Below are 18,221 nucleotides of genomic sequence, written 5' to 3' on the forward strand. Positions count from 1 at the left end.
GCCAATGTCTGAAGTACCTGGGGAGATACATGTAGATGTAGGGTACTTAACTCTCTCTACAAAATCTACAATCGCTTAAGGTACAGTAACAGTACTGTACACAATATGCAACAGTGCAGGGTAGATAGGGGGTGGAGTAAAACCAGGAGGAAACCAAAGCCGATTGGTCTCTCAACAACCCAGCGCCAATGAGCACCTGTAGCCTGCCCTAGCAGCCGGCCCCATAGAAGCCCATCTCTCACTGAGGACAGGCCTGTTAAACAACAGCAACAAGCAGCCGGCTGGAGAAGAAGGTGGGGGGAAGAAACGATGACAAATTCAAGACAGAAAGTGCTTTCTAAATGGCAACCTCAGACCCAGACTGCTTATAAAGGCCTTAAATCAATTAAATATGAAGGAGAAAGCCATGAAATGCTAATCTATCTGCCTTAATCCTATTTCTTTGAGATACTTTGAAATCCACATTCTCTTACATAATACTAAAACAAATAAAAGCCATTTTCTCCTCTAATGAGCTTGCCCTAGAGCCTGCCGTTTTCTAAACCATCTCAACGACAGGTATTTTCTGTACTACTGTAGCAATTCTGTTTAGTAGTCATTGTTTTCTTCTAGTGATGTAACCTACCTTCATAATGACACTGGATGTTTATAAGTGTGTGAGAACAATTCATGTATTTCTGAGCGATTCCGTTCTCTTACATGTTGGTCCCAGCTAAACAGAGCATATTGTCGTAAAAAGCATAAAATAATAAGCACAACAGCTATGTCTTCCAGGGAGGAGCTAGCTTCCCTTTCAACTGAAATCCCAAAATCCAGAAGCAAAACATGTCGGTTGTTTTTGATGTGTTTTATTTGTTTTATGTTCAGGAACAAGCCGAGGAAAATAAAAGGTTTAAGTGACAAACAGGCAAATGAGGGAGAGGAGAAAAAGAGCTGGTAGTTTCTCAACCATATGCCGATACCCGTAAGACACCATGTGCTCTGGCTTTGAAAGCTTTCACTGCCAATTCCCCATTTGAAACCAGAACCGCTCAGTAACAACACCTCTCTGTGAGCCGGTGGGAAGGAGAAAAATACATTATTGATCTCTACCCGTTTCAGGTCTAAAAGGTCTGATGTGAGGAGCACACAATTGGACTAAAGGCGCTCCCCTCTAACCCAAAGCCAGTCAGAGGGGATAAAGAGCACACCTCTCACCACTGTAGCTACATCATGATCACCAACACCACCTTAACACACTGTGTGTGTGTGTGTGTGTGTGTGTGTGTGTGTGTGTGTGTGTGTGTGTGTGTGTGTGTGTGTGTGTGTGTGTGTGTGTGTGTGTGTGTGTGTGTGTGTGTGTGTGTGTGTGTGTGTGTGTGTGTGTGTGTGTGTGTGTTTTGCACACAGAAGACAACCAGTAACCGAGCCAGGATTAAGCCATTATGAAAGATATGATACTGTCATCATTAATAAGTTACCTACATGTCAAATATCCCCACTATTTTGTTATTGGTTCCTTTTTGGTAAAATTGGGATCAGCATAGGGGAAATGACTGCTGACCATGGAAGTGGCCTTCCAACTGTGCAGGAAGTGGTCCCAAGCTCATAGCACAAGTGCCTTTGGAATGATTTTTCCATAATGACACACGAGTGGGGAAAATGAAAGGAGTCCTGTTGCTAATAAAGAAAATAGATTTAGAGAATGAGGCTGACTGGTCAGTTAGTATCACTAATACTAAGTGAAGTGGTTTGCTCTTACCTTAGGTTGAGCGCGTCGGGGGAAGGCAACCTTAGGATCAATCTGTGAATGACAGAAACATTTGGAGTAAGTAAATAAGGAATGACATTGTCAACTGTGCATCAACATTCACATTTTAGCGACAGAGATAAAATGCTAAAGTTCCTCCAAAGTGACAACAACATCATTTTGATGTAGATGCGGAGAGATGTTCACAAAACGGGAACAGTGCCTTTGAAAGTTTGGAGGAAATTATTAATTCAAGATTACAGTGTTGGAAATAGCAGTCTGGAGTTTGTGACTCCAGATAATCCAAAATAAGCAGGAAGGTGCATCAGATCAACAATTTTTTTCTGTCTTCGCCTTGTCGTCTCGTTAATTTCATTTTTTCTTCTGTTTAACTGGTCTCGAGGTGTGCGGTTGCACTCTTATCAATCTTGCATTCAGAATGAATAGAAACTATTTCATGCACCGATGTCATGGTGCCTTCTCCTGACTTTAATACCAGGCTCTTAAAAGAGAAATTTCAAACAATCTCATCCAAGCAGACCTATTGAAGGGGAAAAACGTAAACAGATCGAAATTGTTCTCTTGCAGAAAATTACTTCTTCGTGTTTGGCAGGGCAAACCCTTTACGTTGCTGCATATTTCTCTGTGAGGATTTGAAGGCTTGTCTACCTAGACGTTGAATGTAATCCACTAGAGCATCATCATAGAGATCCTGTCTCTCTCAGTGGGCCACATGTAGGCCTGAGATGTCTCTCTCAGTGGGCCACGTGTAGGCCTGAGATGTCTCTCTCAGTGGGCCACGTGTAGGCCTGAGATGTCTCTCTCAGTGGGCCACATGTAGGCCTGAGATGTCTCTCTTAGTGGACCACATGTAGGCCTGAGATGTCTCTCTCAGTGGGCCACGTGTAGGCCTGAGATGTCTCTCTCAATTTACAAAAGAAGCCAAGTAGGTGGTAAGTAGGTGGTAGGTAGGTGGTAGGTAGGTAGGCCAAGTAGGTGGTAAGTAGGTGGTAGGTAGGTGGTAGGTAGGTAGGCCAAGTAGGTGGTCAACTGTACTGGAAGAGCATTACAACATGTCACAACAACGTTTTCCTCTTGTAGAACCTCTGCATCTCCTTTGACGTAAAAGGCATCTGAATCAACAAAACTGAGATCACGTATTGGTAAGAAATTAGGAACAAAACACTCCTAAATAAGGAATGCAATTGACGATTCAGTTGAAAACAAAGACAAAGCTTCCCATCTGTGCAGATCAACTCAGGTTACCGTAGGTACTATTTCACCTGTTGTGTTTTAAGTGAAATGTGAAAGAGCAGCAGGTGAGAATGAAGCAGCAACATCATTTCTCTGTTCTATTTCTATCTGGTGGCATTATGACTGTTATCGTTGGAAATCAGGTCAATTTGAGAGATGAATTCAATAACACCTGGGTATGGCAACCCTGCTCATAATGAATTTCATGTAATGATTCGTTTTAGCAATTAGCCTCAGGCATAACCAATTCAACCTCAATTACTCAGTGGAGCCGGGCCTAGTCGTGCAAAGACAATACTATATGCTTTGAATAGCAACGCCGTCATACATGCTGCTGTGTCTTACCTTCACAAACTACACACTAGTCCCTGAATATCAACTCTTGCTGCTTGTTTTTGTTTCTCTTATACGGTACATTTTCATTTGGCATAGAGCCTGTTTAAGATGTCAAAATATATGTTTGCTACAGTTCAATTTATAACAGAACAGCAGTGAAGGTGGTACAATTTTGTCTTGCAGCATGTCAATCAAATCTACAATGGGTTTGGAGCATGAAGACTTATTCAGTCACTATCAATCCATTTTTTTTCTCGTAATGCAGACATTTAGTTTGTTTATTGAAATGGCCCCATAATGCAGTAATTTGTCCAGATTACCAGTGTAGCTGGGTTAGGTAATGATGACTTAGTGTGGGATCTGTTGAGAAAGCTTGTAGAAGCACACCTTTATGTAGGTCACAGCCTAGGAAATGAATGGTTCCTTTGAGACGTTTGCCAAAGGGGGGAAATTCTAACAATTGTTTTCATTCTGTTGAAGTACTCATGTAAATGGGACGTTTATGTGGGAATTACATTTAAAGCCTGGGCCCAGTCATATAGGCCACATATTTCCCATTACAACAGTACACTATAGCATGTCTGGAACTAAAGGTTATTCCATTTTCACACTTCCATAGGAATAGCAGTTTGCTTTTTGTGGTGTAATTGGTCTTGAGGAGTACTATTTCCCCTCACTAGTAGGAAATAAATCACAGTGTTGAATGAAGGGATCATTGCTAGAGCCATGAAATGATAACAAATCCGCCAACAAGATATATGAGCAGTATATTCAATCAATGTTTTAATTCTGGTACAAATTACAATGCATACCGGAAGCTAATCTACAATATGTAATGGATCATATGTCAAAGTTTATAAAAAGCTTTTTCTCAAGCTCTACAGCATCTTCAAACTAGGTATGTCAGACTAATAAAAGAGAACAAATCAACACGTTCCCCTCCTTTTATCTTCTGTTACAGCTTTATACAGCAGGGTCTCAGAGGGCCTAGTCACTGTGCGATTGTGAAAGATCAGGGCAGGAGGCAATTGTTTACATCCTTAGTTTAGATCTTCCAACAGGATTTCCTACATTATTCCAGATTCTGGGTAAACTCTCTCTCTTAACAGATCTTCCTCTATACTGGCAGTTTAAGATTAAGTTGTTTTTAAAGCTGCCACAATTGCTTATCAAAAGGCTTGATTTCTTAATTGTTTTCTTTGTGCTTTGAATGATTTAGGAAGCATTAGTATATAATGATTTATCATCTGCTTCTTTCAGTCAATTTCCCTATGGTTCTCATACACAAACAAGTATAATCATCGATGTCAAATGCACTGCCAACAAATACCCAAATGAAATCATAATTTCACTTGAGGCCATTAGGCATGCCCTTATCAAAGAAGTATTGTTTTGGAACATTACATCATTCTAGAGCAATTTATTATCCACATTTGGAAGCCTGCTTTAGCCTGCTGTGTAAGCTATGTTATAAAAAGTAATTACATGTACAGTGCTTTCAGAAAGTTTTCATACCCCTTGACTTATTCCACATTTTGTTGTGTTACAGCCTGAATACAAAATTGATTAAATCATTTTTTTCTCACCCATCTACACACAATACCCCATAATGACAAAGTGAAAACATGTTTTTATACATTTTTGCAAATTTGTTGATAAAGAAATAAAGAAATATCTCATTTACTTAAGTATTCACACCCCTGAGTCAAAACTTTGTAAGAGCACCTTTGGCAGCGATTACAGCTGTGAGTATTTCTGGGTAAGTCTCTAAGAACTTTCCACACCTGGATTGTGCAACATTAGTTCATTATTAATTTCAAAATTCTTCAAGCACCGTCAAATTGGTGGTTGATCTTTGCTAGACAAGCATTTTCAGGTATTGCCACAGATTTTCTAGTAAATTCAAGTAAAAATTGTAACTCGGCCACTCAAGAATATTTACTGTCTTTTTGGTAAGCAACTCCATTATAGATTTGGCCTTGGTTTTTTTAGGTTATTGTCATGCTGAAAAGTGAATGCATCTCCCAATGTCTGGTGGAAACAGACTGAACCAGGTTTTGCTCTAGGATTTTGCCTGTGCTTAGCTCCATTCCGTTTATTTTTTTATCCTGAAAAACTCTCCAGTTCTTATCGATTACAAGCATACCCATAACATGATGCAGCCACCACTATGCTTGAAAATATTGAGAGTGGTCCTCAGTTGTATTGGATTTGCCCCAAACATAACACTTTGTATTCAGGGGAAAAAGTTAATTGCTTTGCCAATTTTTTGCAGCATTACTTTAGTGCCTTGTTGCAAATAGGATACATGTTTTGGAATATTTTTGGTATGTACAGGCTTCCTTCTTTTCACACCGTCAATTAGGTTAGTATTGTCGAGTAACTACAATGTTGTTGATCCATCCTCAGTTATATCCAATTAAAGTCATTAAACACTGTAAATGTTTTAAAGTCACTGTTGGCCTCATGGTGAAATCCCTGAGCGGTTTCCGTCCTCTCCGGCAACTGAGTTAGGAAGGATGCGTTTATCTTTGTAGTGACTTGGTCATCCAAGCTGTAATAAAAAACTTCACCATGCTCAAAGAAATATTCAATTATATATTTTTTAAATCTACCAATAGGTGCACTTTTTGCAAGGCATTGGAAAACCTCCCTGGTCTTTGTGTTTGAATCTGTATTTGAAATTCACTGTTTGACTGAGGGACCTTACAGATAATTGTATGTATGGGGTACAGAGATGAGGTAGTCATTCAAAAATCATGTTAAACACTAGTATTGCACACAGAGGGAGTCCATGCAACTTATTATGTTACTTTTTAAGCAAATCTTTACTCCTGAACTTATTTAGGCTTGCCATAAAAAGGGTAGAATATTTACTGAATCAAGACATTTCAGCTTTTCATTTTTTATTAATTTGTGAACACATTGAAAAACATAATTCCACTTTGACATTATGGGGGAGTGTGTGTAGATCAGTTACAAAAAAACTACATTTAATCCATTTTGAAATCAGTCTGTAACACAACAAAATGTAGAAAAAGTCAAGAAATGTGAACACTTTCTGAAGGCACTGTATGTCTGTGTTGATTCAATTCAATTGACGTTTTGTAGTATGCCACAGGTATTCATTTGCTCAAAATACAATCACTGTAATTATTATAAGTGCAACGAATGATGACAATGCAAAAAGTACTGCATGTTTGGATGCATAATACTGTAAAGAGAAAAGTCTGAGAAGAAGACAAAATCCATCATAGGATCTGTTGGCTCTAAGCCTGGGAAAGGTATGTATACCTTACATGATTAACTGTCGAAGACAAAGCACCTGCTAGACCTGAACCAACAAGGGGCACGGTGGAGGTGAGCTCACAGCTGACATTACTTTCAATTTATATCTGACAGAGGAGGCTTAGATTTGTTCAGAGCAGCTGCTCCTATCTGTACCAGCCCTTTCTTCTTTCTCTCTCTCTCTCTCTGTTCTTATCCCCCTCACCTCAACCAGCCATTCTGTCATTTCAAACGCTACATCAAAACAGCAAACAGGGGTTGGCCAGAGGTCATTCAATAATGGCTGAAAATATCTGTGGACAAAATAGGCTACTTTTGTCTTGGAAGAAAAAAATCACTTATTAAGCAGTACAGTACATCTCCTCTGGCAGGAGTCCAGAGTGAATAATCCCGACCTGGACATTGATACTGTGACGCAGTAATCTAACTCTACAACTCCTCACATAAAGAAGAATTATAATCACTTCAAATCATGTTTGTCATCATTTCTTAAACTAACTGTACGTAAAAAAATAACTTATACTTTTCCAAATGGGATATAGGATAATATCAAATATAACATTCTGAATTGCTTTGTGTTTTGAAGCCTCAGGCTCTACTTGGCCATATGTCTCCATTCACATTCATCCTGGTCTGAAAGCACTCTGTTTTAATAACTGGACAGAAAGCAACCCATGCAATCAGGGTGGATTGAACAATAGCCGTGGCACATTATGATTGTGTGTGCATTATGAAAGCATACATGTGCTCATTGTCCACGTCTCTCGCTGACATCTTTCTCCACGGGGTTATCCTGCTTCCACACTGAGGCCATTAGCACTAGAGAACATCCACTACAACAAACAAAGGAGGAATATGTTGTAAAATGTCATACTGTTTGGAACTGGAGTATGCTAACTGTGAGAAATAGATCAAATATTTATAAACACTGTACCATTGAATGAGATTTTTTCTTATTTTTTATCTCAGTTGCATTAGTTTATTTCTAAACCTGCAGCCTTGTAGGCTATTGCAAGTAAACTCTTTCACTAAGTCCCTTCAAGGTCACCACTGAGAGAGAAGAATCCATTCAAGCGTCAAAATGCTGTACTTTCAAGCTTCCTACCAACCTAACATCTCCACAAAAACACATGAAGAGCAATCGAAGTTCAACATAATGAACATTCTCTAGTGTTGTTGTTGAAATAGCAATGTGGGAGGATGATTAGATCTTGACTCATCTCTACACAGTAAGTGTTCTATGAAAAAAAATGTCAGTACATAAACTGGTAGATTTCTTGTATTTAGTTTATGAAGGCTTGTCTCACTAAGATCAAATCTCTTTTGCAAGAGCGACCTGGTACGAGACTGCATTGCGCTCTTCAACACTGTAGTTAGTACATACAGTGTAATACATACAGTCGCTAGTGAAAGTCTACACAACCCTTGCACAATCTTCACATTTTGGAGCCTTAAAATTACATCTAAAAAGGGATAACATTTGATGTTGTTTATTATTGATCTACACAACCTATTCCACACTTTGTAAGTGAAATAAAAAAATTCTAGAGCATTTTCCAAATTAGTAATAAATACAAAATGAGGACGTATTGATTGTATTGTGGTGGCAGAATCATGTTATGGGTATGCGTGTCATCTGCAGGGATTGGGGAGTTTGTTAGGATCTAAATAATTATGGAAAAAGCAAAGCCCAGGTAAAAAGGTAAAGGAAAACCCGCCTCAGTCTTCTGAAAATGTAACCCTGGGATAGAGACAATTACACAAATGTTTAGGACAAAGACACACCAGAATTGTTTTACAAGAGGGGTTGAGTGTTCCTGAGTGGTCTAGTCTCACTCCTGCCTTAAATTTGCTTGAATATCTGAGACAATGTTTGAATATTAGTGCCCATCAATGATTCCCAACCAAATTTACTGAGCTTAAGCAATTTTTACAAAAACAATATACATGTTACCCTAATAGTTGTGCAAAGTTGGTAGAATCACAGCTGTAATGGCTGCCAAAGGTGCTTCCATCAGGTATTACCTCTGGGGTGTGAAGACATAGGCAATCAAGACATATATATATTTTTTGTTCTTCAATTTTTAATCCCTTTTGAATTTTAAGGCAGCAAAATGTGAAGACTGTGCAAGGAACTGTACATCCTACATGTGCGCTTCTGCAGAAAGACTGATGGAATGGAAAATAAGGCAGAACACTGCTGGTTCACGTCTATGTGATGAAACAACAGTTGCTTCCTTTGCATGCCGGCAAAGTGCCCTATTTAACCTCAGTGGCACATCAGGAACTATCAAATGTTGATCACAGTGTTGCTTAGTATTAATAGGGCCACACTTTAGGTCCTTCAATAACTCAGCTCATACAAAGAACATGACATCCTCCATCTCTTCAACTGCTAAACCACTGCGCTTTCAGAATCTTAATCCGAATGATTTTCACAGGGTATTCTCGCTTGCTTATCAAGATGCCGTCTGTCAATTTTATTAACACAACACACCTTAGTGCAAGGGAAATTTAACTAACTGTCACGTTCCTGACCTATTTTATGTTAGTTTTTGTGTGTTAGTTGGTCAGGACGTGAGGTTGGGTGGGCATTCTATGTTATCTGTTTCTATGTTGGTTTCGGTTTGCCTGGTATGGCTCTTGATTAGAGGCAGGTGGTTTGCGTTTGCCTCTAATTAAGAGTCATATTTAGGTAGGGCATTCTCACTGTTTGTTTGTGGGTGATTGTCTCCTATGTCTGTATGTACGTTCGTACCACATGGGACTGTAGCGTTTGTTTGTTTCGTTTTCGTTTCGATGTCGTCTGTTACCTGTACGTAAGTTTATGTTTAGTTATGTAGGTTTATGTTCAGGTTTCGTTCAACGTCGTTTTCTTGTTTTGTAGTTTGAAAGTGTTTTGTTTCGTTTCGTGTTGCCATCATCGTTGTTAAATAAAGATGGCTTATTTCCCAAAGCCTGCGTTTTGGTCTGAGGATCCTTCTCTCCTCACCTCATCCGAGGATGAGGAGAGCGTCACCCGTTACAGAATCACCCACCCACACGCTAAGACCAAGCGGCAAGGGAAAACGAAACGGAGTAAGGGACAGGAGAGAAAGGAGCAATGGACATGGGACGATGTTTTGGATGGAAAGGGTTGCTACACTTGGGAGGAGATCCTGGCTGGGAGGGATCGCCTCCCATGGGAACAGGTGGAGGCATTGAGGAGAGCAGAGGCTACCTGGGAGAGGAACCGGAGCTGTTAGGGAACGCGTCTGGCACGGAAGCCGAAAAAGCCCGTAAGTAATTCCCCAAAATTTCTTGGGGGGGGGCTAGGAGATAGTGGGCCAAGGGCAGGTAGGAGACCTGCGCCCACTTCCCAGGCTTACCGTGGAGAGCGGGAGTACGGGCAGGCGCCTTGTTACGCAGTAGAGCGCACGGTGTCTCCTGTACGAGTGCATAGCCCAGTGCGGGTTATTCCACCTCCCCGCACTGGGAGGGCTAGATTGGGTATTGAGCCAGGTGTCATGAGGCCGGCTCAACGCGTCTGGTCTCCAGTGCGTCTCCTCGGGCCGGCATACATGGCACCTGCCTTACGCATGGTTTCCCCGGTTCGCCTACATAGGCCGGTGCGGGTTATTCCACCTCCCCGCACTGGTCGGGCAACCGGGAGCATTCAACCAGGTAAGGTTGGGCAAGCTCAATGCTCAAGAGTGCCAGTACGCCTCCACGGTCCGGTATTTCCGGCACCACCTCCCCGCCCCAGCCTAGTACCTACAGTGTATACACTACGCACTAGGCTACCAGTGCGTATCCTGAGCCCTGTTCCTCCTCCACGCACTCTCCCTGTAGTGCGTGTATCTAGCCCGGTGCCTCCAGTTCCGGCCCCACGCACTAAGCTACCAGTGCGTCTCCAGAGCCCTGTACACACTGTATATTCTCCCCCTACTAATCCTGATGTGCTTGTCCTCAGCCCGGCGTCACCAGTGCCGGTACCACGCATCAGGGATAGAGTAGGCTTTGAGAATACAGTGTGCCCTGTTCCTGCTCCCCGCACTAGTAGGAAGGTGCTTGTCATTAGCACGGTGCCTCCAGTTCCGGCACCACGCACCAGGTCTACAGTGCGCCATATCCGGCCAGAGCCATCCGTCTCCCCAGCGCCATCTGAGCCATCCGTCTCCCCAGCGCCATCTGAGCCATCCGTCTCCCCAGCGCCATCTGAGCCATCCGTCTCCCCAGCGCCATCTGAGCCATCCGTCTCCCCAGCGCCGTCTGAGCCATCCGTCTGCCAGGAGCCTGCAAAGCCGCCCGTCTGCCATGAGCCTGCAAAGCCGCCCGTCTGCCATGAGCCTACAGAGCCGTCAGCCAGACAGGAGCCGCTAGAGCCGTCAGCCAGACAGGAGCCGCTAGAGCCGCCAGCCAGACAGGATCTGCCAGAGCCGCCAACCAGACAGGATCTGCCAGAGCCGCCAACCAGACAGGATCTGCCAGAGCCGCCAACCAGACAGGATCTGCCAGAGCCGCCAACCAGACAGGATCTGCCAGAGCCGCCAACCAGACAGGATCTGCCAGAGCCGCCAACCAGACAGGATCTGCCAGAGCCGCCAGAGCGCCATGAGCAGCCAGAGCCGTCAGAGCGCCATGAGCGTCGAGAGCCGTCAGAGCGCCATGAGCGTCGAGAGCCGTCAGAGCGCCGAGAGCCGTCAGCCTGCCATGAGCGTCGAGAGCCGTCAGCCTGCCATGAGCGTCGAGAGCCGTCAGCCTGCCATGAGCGTCGAGAGCCGTCAGCCAGCCATGAGCATCGAGAGTCGTCAGTCAGCCATGAGCTGCCCTTCAGCCTGAAAAGGCTAGATACCCAGAACTGCCCATCAGTCCAGAGCTGTCTCTCTGTCCGGAGCTGCCTTTCAGTCCGGAGTTGCCCCTCTATCCTGATCTCCCTCTCTATCTTTATCTACCTCTATAGTCTTATCTATCCCTCTGTCTTGGTTTATCTCTCTGTCCCGGTATTGTCATTATTAGATATGTTATTAGGAGGATTTTGTGGGGGAAGTAAGAGGGTGGACATTCTTGAAGGGAGGGGGCTAGGATGGATTATGGTGGGGTGGGAACCGCGCCCGGAGCCTGAGCCACCACCGTGGTTAGATGCCCACCCAGACCCTCCCCTAGACTTTGTGCTGGTGCGTCCGGAGTTCGCACCTTGTGGGGGGGGGTACTGTCACGTTCCTGACCCATTTTATGTTAGTTTTTGTGTGTTAGTTGGTCAGGACGTGAGGTTGGGTGGGCATTCTATGTTATCTGTTTCTATGTTGGTTTCGGTTTGCCTGGTATGGCTCTTGATTAGAGGCAGGTGGTTTGCGTTTGCCTCTAATTAAGAGTCATATTTAGGTAGGGCATTCTCACTGTTTGTTTGTGGGTGATTGTCTCCTATGTCTGTGTGTACGTTCGTACCACATGGGACTGTAGCGTTTGTTTGTTTCGTTTTCGTTTCGATGTCGTCTGTTACCTGTACGTAAGTTTATGTTTAGTTATGTAGGTTTATGTTCAGGTTTCGTTCAACGTCGTTTTCTTGTTTTGTAGTTTGAAAGTGTTTTGTTTCGTTTCGTGTTGCCATCATCGTTGTTAAATAAAGATGGCTTATTTCCCAAAGCCTGCGTTTTGGTCTGAGGATCCTTCTCTCCTCACCTCATCCGAGGATGAGGAGAGCGTCACCCGTTACACTAACAGTAATTAATAAATGTTTTGGAAGAAAATAAACAAATAAAACATTACAACGTGATTGTATGTTTCAAAAATGTTCTCGATAGAATATATCAAGCTATAACCTGCAATTTCAATTATAGCTTACTTCACTCAAATGAAGTCTTATTCATTACACACTGTACAGACAAAATGGAAACCAAATGGCTTTATTAAGGCGAGAGCTTTATTTATACTTTACATTAAATAATCCAAACAATAAATTCAACGGAACTAATACCAATGTTTTATTTGACAATATGTCGACTTACAATGTAACTACAGGCAACTCAATTGTTAATAACTATGGTTAGTTTGTCAGGCAGAATTGTTTATCTTTGAGTCGTATTAGTTGTTCGGTTATAGTAAGAAATGTGGATGAAACAAATACAGATACAGGACACACCAAGCAAAGACACCAGATTAGACTTCTCATCTCTACAGAGAAAATAAAGTGCATTGGTATGAGTGCTTTGTCAATAACCAACTGTTGTACCACCTGCATTCTATCTACACCACGAGGGGCAAAACGAGTGTTATTCAATTAAGGTTACTAAAGCATATTCATTATCACAAATAAAGAGTTCTTCCCTCCCTAATGTAGATGTATCAAAAGTACTGTATATCTACAGTATACTGTACGTACCATATTCAGACATACAGTACAAGTCAAAAGTTTGGACACACCTACTCATTCAAGAGTTTTTCTTACTTTTTTACTATTTCCTACATTGTAGAATAATAGTGAAGACATCAAAACTATGAAATAACTCATATGGAATCATGTAGTAACCAAAACATTGATAAACAAATCAAAATATATTTTAGATTCTTCAAAGTAGCCACTCTTTGCCTTGATGACAGCTTGGCATTCTCTCAACCAGCGTCACCTGGAATGCTTTTCCAACAGTCTTGAAGGAGTTCCCACATATGCTCAGCACTTGTTGGCTGCTTTTCCTTCACTCTGCAGTCCAACTCATCCCAAACCATCTCAATTGGGTTGAGGTCAGGTGATTGTGGAGGCCAGGTCATCTGATGCAGCAATCCATCACTCTACTTCTTGGTCAAATAACCCATACAAAGCCTGGAGGTGTGTTGGGTCATTGTCCTGTTGAAAAACTAATGATAGTCCCACTAAGCGCAAACCAGATGGGATGGTGTATCGCTGCAGAATACTGTGGTAGCCATACTGGTTAAGTGTGCCTTGAATTCTAAATAAATCACAGACAGTGTCACCAGCAAAGCACCGCCACATCTCCTCCTCCATACTTCACGGTGGGAGACACACATGGGGAGATCATCCATTCACCTACTCTGCGTCTCACAAAGACACAGCGGTTGGAATCAAAAATATCACATTTGGACTCATCAGATCAAAGGACAGATTTCAACCAGTCTAATGTCCATTGCTCGTGTTTCTTGGCACAAGGAAGTCTCTTCTTATTATTGGTGTCCTTTAGTGGTGGTTTCTTTGCAGTAATTCGACCATGAAGGCCTGATTCATGCAGTCTCCTCTGAACAGTTGATGTTGAGGTGTGTCTGTTACTTGAACTATTTAACATTTATTTGGGCTGCAATCGGAGGTGCAGTTAACTCTAATGAACATATCCTCTGCAGCAGATGTAACTCTGGGTCTTCCTTTCCTGCGGCGGTCCTCATGAGAGCCAGTTTCATCATAGCGCTTGATGGTATTTGCGACTGCACATGAAGAAACTTTCAAAGTTCTTGGAATTTTCCTAAGTGACTGACCTTCATATCTTAAAGTAATGATGGACTGTTGTTTCTCTTTGCTTATTTGAGCTGTTCTTGACATAATATGGACTTGGTCTTTTACCAAATAGGGCTATCTTCTGTACACCACCCCTACCTTGTCACAACACAACTTGATTGGCTCAAATACATTAAGAAGGAAAGAAATTCCACAAATGAACTTTTAACAAGGCACACCTGTTAATTGAAATGCATTCCAGGTGACTACCTCATGAAGCGAGTTGAGAGAATGCCAAAAGAGTGCAAAGCTGTCAACAAGGCAAAGAGCGGCTACTTTGAAGAATCTGAAATCTAAAATATATTTTGATTTGTTTAACACTGTTTTTTGGTTACTACATGATTCCATATGTGTTACTTCATAATTTTGATGTCTTCACTATTATTCTACAATGTAGAAAATAGTAAAATAAAGAAAAACCCTTGAATGAGTAGATGCGTCCAAACTTTTGACTTGTACTGTACATATAGAACACATGCTAATCGGCAGTATTTATACTGCATGTGTGTAGGCTATTTATCAATGATTTAATTCCTACATGTATGCCATATATTCTAATATGTCACAGTGCTCTAAGCAATAACATTCTGTCATGGTGTGTGTATCAAATAATCACACATTAAATGAAACACTCTGTGGCTTTCTCCCCACTATCTGCATTGTACATCCCAATATTATCTGCAACAGCTTACAGGTGCTAGTTTCCTTTTATGACATGCAAAACATGAACCCGCTCCTCTTTCACTTTCAAGTATCAAGATAAAAACGGAAAGCTTTTACAAGCACCCTCCAGTGACTTGCCAGTCAGGTCAGGACAGCCTTACAACAAGTTATAGCACTGCTTTCAGCCAGGCTCCACTGTAATTGTACACTGCTTGCTGAAGTACAATAGGTTTGTCTTGCCAAATATATCTGAAAGACACTCCCCTCTGAACTTGACTTTCACAGAAGGCTGCAAACAAAGCGTTTATTTCTCGGTTTGGACTATTCCATTTCCAGAGCTGTGTGAGCATGACTGGATATCACCACCCACTGAGCAGATATCTCAGACAAATATGATTTCATCTGAACGCTGTCTAATTCACCGCTACACAGATTACTGACATGCTTAATTATTCATCTACTGCCACATTTCAAAAGGGAAGCACAACACAATAGTTCAAGGCTTGGGGATGGGGATGCCATGTGTGTGTGTGTGTGTGTGTGTGTGTGTGTGTGTGTGTATGGATGCCTTGGTCTGATGGAAAGGTACATGAGATAAACTGATGGGAGAAGCACCAGGTTTGTTGATATTATAAGAAGACAGAAAATAGGTTTTGGTAATTGGGAAGGTGTTGGCATTTTATAGATTTGACAATGTACTGTGCCTTAAACTTAGAAGCAACAGTTCTAATATTTCAAATACACTTATGTATAAGAAGCAGCCACTGACGTAAAGAAATACCAAATATTTGTTGAGATTTACAGGATTAATGGACCCTTTGGACATCAACAATTATTTAATACAATCACATTTGTAACTTTCCACGTCCAATGATGTGATATACATCAAATTGACTAGAGTGACATGTATGATCTGAAAGGTCATATGCATGGACGTGGGAGGTCTGTGAGAGACAGCCCATTTGAGTGACATGGGATATGTGCACATGTGGAGCCATAATGGTAATGGGGAAAGGGGGCATGAGAGCTTCATTCATTCAGAAAAGGGAATTTGAGCAGATATGAGATTCACCTCTGAGTGGCGTTTTACTGCAAGAGTTTGCATGGAGGAGGCAGTGGTGTTATCATGGGCTTATTCCACATCTACAGCTTTGATCAAATGTATGGTTTTACCAAAGACGTCTTTACCAAGAGGGCCGACCCAGTGACCGGTACATGGCATTCTGAGTATTCTGAGATGCCACCTGCCACACATGGATGTACTGCAGTTGTTGTTGGTTTTAATGTGCTATTATTTTTCTATGTGGAACTTATATCACATTATTATTACAACTCAAGCATGCCTGTGAAATGAAGGCAATGATGAACATTTAAAATGTGCAACACAGACAGTAAAAAATCATTGCAAATGACATCAAAACACAAACATACCGTCTTTGAGTCTAATTCGTGGTGTGGTTGAGCTAAGACTTTATCTACACTGGCAGCATCTGCAAACGTAACGAACCCAAATCCTCTGCAAAACAAAGAAACACAAAGTAACATCAATTAGATTATGCATTATTTATGCAAATGAGAACATTGAATATAAGCTCAGCTGATTCTCTCAGTGCATTAACATGTATCAAGAATTTCATTAGCTTTCAAAAAATAGAACTGCACACACGTGTATTTACACTATCCTAATTAACCACTATTCATTCAGATGATAGAGATACGACTATCCTGAATTATAGATTACTATAGTAATTGCGGGCACTGATATTTAAGTTATATGACGTTATTGCAGTCCCAATTCGCAAAGTCAATGTCAAATTGCATTTGCCCGCAGTTTACTGCGAGCAATACAGCTGCAGCTATCTCTGTGAAACACAACGCGGGACAAACAGCCCGGGTTAAAATGTGGCATGTACACAAGTGTAGGATAGAATTTCACCTACTGGAAAGCAAAAGTAAAAACCTTTTATTTTACCTGGAACGTTTTGTCGTGGGGTCTCTCATCACCATACATTCTCTTATTTCTCCGAATTTGCTAAAATAGTCTCTAAGGCTGTCTGTGAATAGAGCAAATATATTGGGTAATTAGTCAAGTACAAATGGTCGTCATACTGTTGTCAGTGTGATTCAAACACGCCCTGCAATGCACATAGGGGTCGAATAGAGGACTTCAGATGATTGGAAATAACAAACAACCTTGCACGCACACAGGCACACACATATCCATATAGTATACTGCACACACGCACACACAGAGAACGCGTGCAAGCACAATCAATCATTGCAACAAAACAACATGAAAGATGGGACATGTAAGGGAATAATTGTCTCACCTGGTGAGGTTTGCCAACTGAGGCCACCGATAAACATTTTACTGTAAGAAGAAAACATAGCAGAAGTGAGTCCAGATGTTAGATCGGCCATTTTGAAGACTAAGTACTTATAAAAGCGATCTTAAATAGAGAGAAGCAAAAAAAAAACATTCGCTCGATAGCAATAATGTATTTTGTTAAAAGGGGGTGGCCACACATGCTACTGTAATCTGCCAAAGCAAAGCAGAAGCTTCGTAGCTATCACTAACTGCATCCGGAAGGAAAGACCAATGGTTATGTGCGCACTGCAAACTGAATCCAGCACGGCACAGCGCTAAATCCTCTGCCAGATATTCTCACATGAAAAATCCAATAAATAAATAAAAATCGAAAATGTTATAATCTTACCCCGGGTCATGTTGTGAATCATTTGGGCTTCCAGATGTGGCTTGACTCCCGTCTCCTTCCATAGCTAACCAAACTATAGGCAGTAACTACAGTAACAGACACACACACACAGACACGGCAAAAGCTATGCAAAGCCCCGCTATGAGAATATTACTGAGCCGGGAATGGAATCGTCACACGTGGGATCAACTCAGTCTAGCTCCCTCCCTCTCTCTGCATACCCTCCCTTACCCCACACTGGGCGGGGCGAGGGCTCGTCACCTAACCAATCCAATTGACGTCAATACACTAAACCCGCCTATAAAATTCAGAAAACCACTCCCCATATTGGTCATAACGTTCCTATGACAATGTAACAATTGATTAGTTACAATGTCGATATAGATATTTTACATTCCCTAATGGCAACATTTGATTCAATGCATCATTTCCTTCCAGGGCGCACATGCAATTAGAGAAACGATTAATGATATTTGCAAAAAATCAATTCAATTCAAATCAAAGTTTCTTGGTCGTGTACACAGATTATCGCAGGTGCAGCGAAATGCTTGTGTTTCTAGCTCCAACAGTGCAGTAATGATACCTATCAATACGCACATAAGCCAAAAAGTAAAAATAATTAAAAAAATATCAGAACAAGCAATGTCAGATTCCATAAAAAATTACACACACACACACACACACACACACACACACACACACACACACACACACACACACACACACACACACACACACACACACACACACA

General features: G+C 41.7%; 1 protein-coding gene across 10 annotated transcripts in view; it reads right to left on the bottom strand.

Annotated features, from left to right (window-relative positions):
- LOC129868639 (RNA-binding protein Musashi homolog 2-like) overlaps positions 1–17,671 on the bottom strand; it is a 338,972-nt gene extending 321,301 nt beyond the window's left edge. For all 10 annotated transcript variants that reach the window (XM_055942797.1, XM_055942800.1, XM_055942795.1 and 7 more), the window contains exons 1-5: positions 17,471–17,671; positions 17,084–17,124; positions 16,726–16,807; positions 16,185–16,269; positions 1,742–1,783 (exon numbers count right to left, since the gene is read on the bottom strand). In XM_055942797.1, the coding sequence (XP_055798772.1) occupies positions 1,742–1,783; positions 16,185–16,269; positions 16,726–16,807; positions 17,084–17,124; positions 17,471–17,532 (312 nt within the window). In that variant the 5' untranslated portion in view covers positions 17,533–17,671. The remainder of the gene's footprint in view (positions 1–1,741; positions 1,784–16,184; positions 16,270–16,725; positions 16,808–17,083; positions 17,125–17,470) is intronic.
- Between the last annotated feature and the right edge of the window lie 550 nt (positions 17,672–18,221).

The sequence above is a fragment of the Salvelinus fontinalis genome, chromosome 13 (assembly GCF_029448725.1).
Source record: "Salvelinus fontinalis isolate EN_2023a chromosome 13, ASM2944872v1, whole genome shotgun sequence".
NCBI classification, from domain to species: Eukaryota; Metazoa; Chordata; class Actinopteri; order Salmoniformes; family Salmonidae; genus Salvelinus; species Salvelinus fontinalis.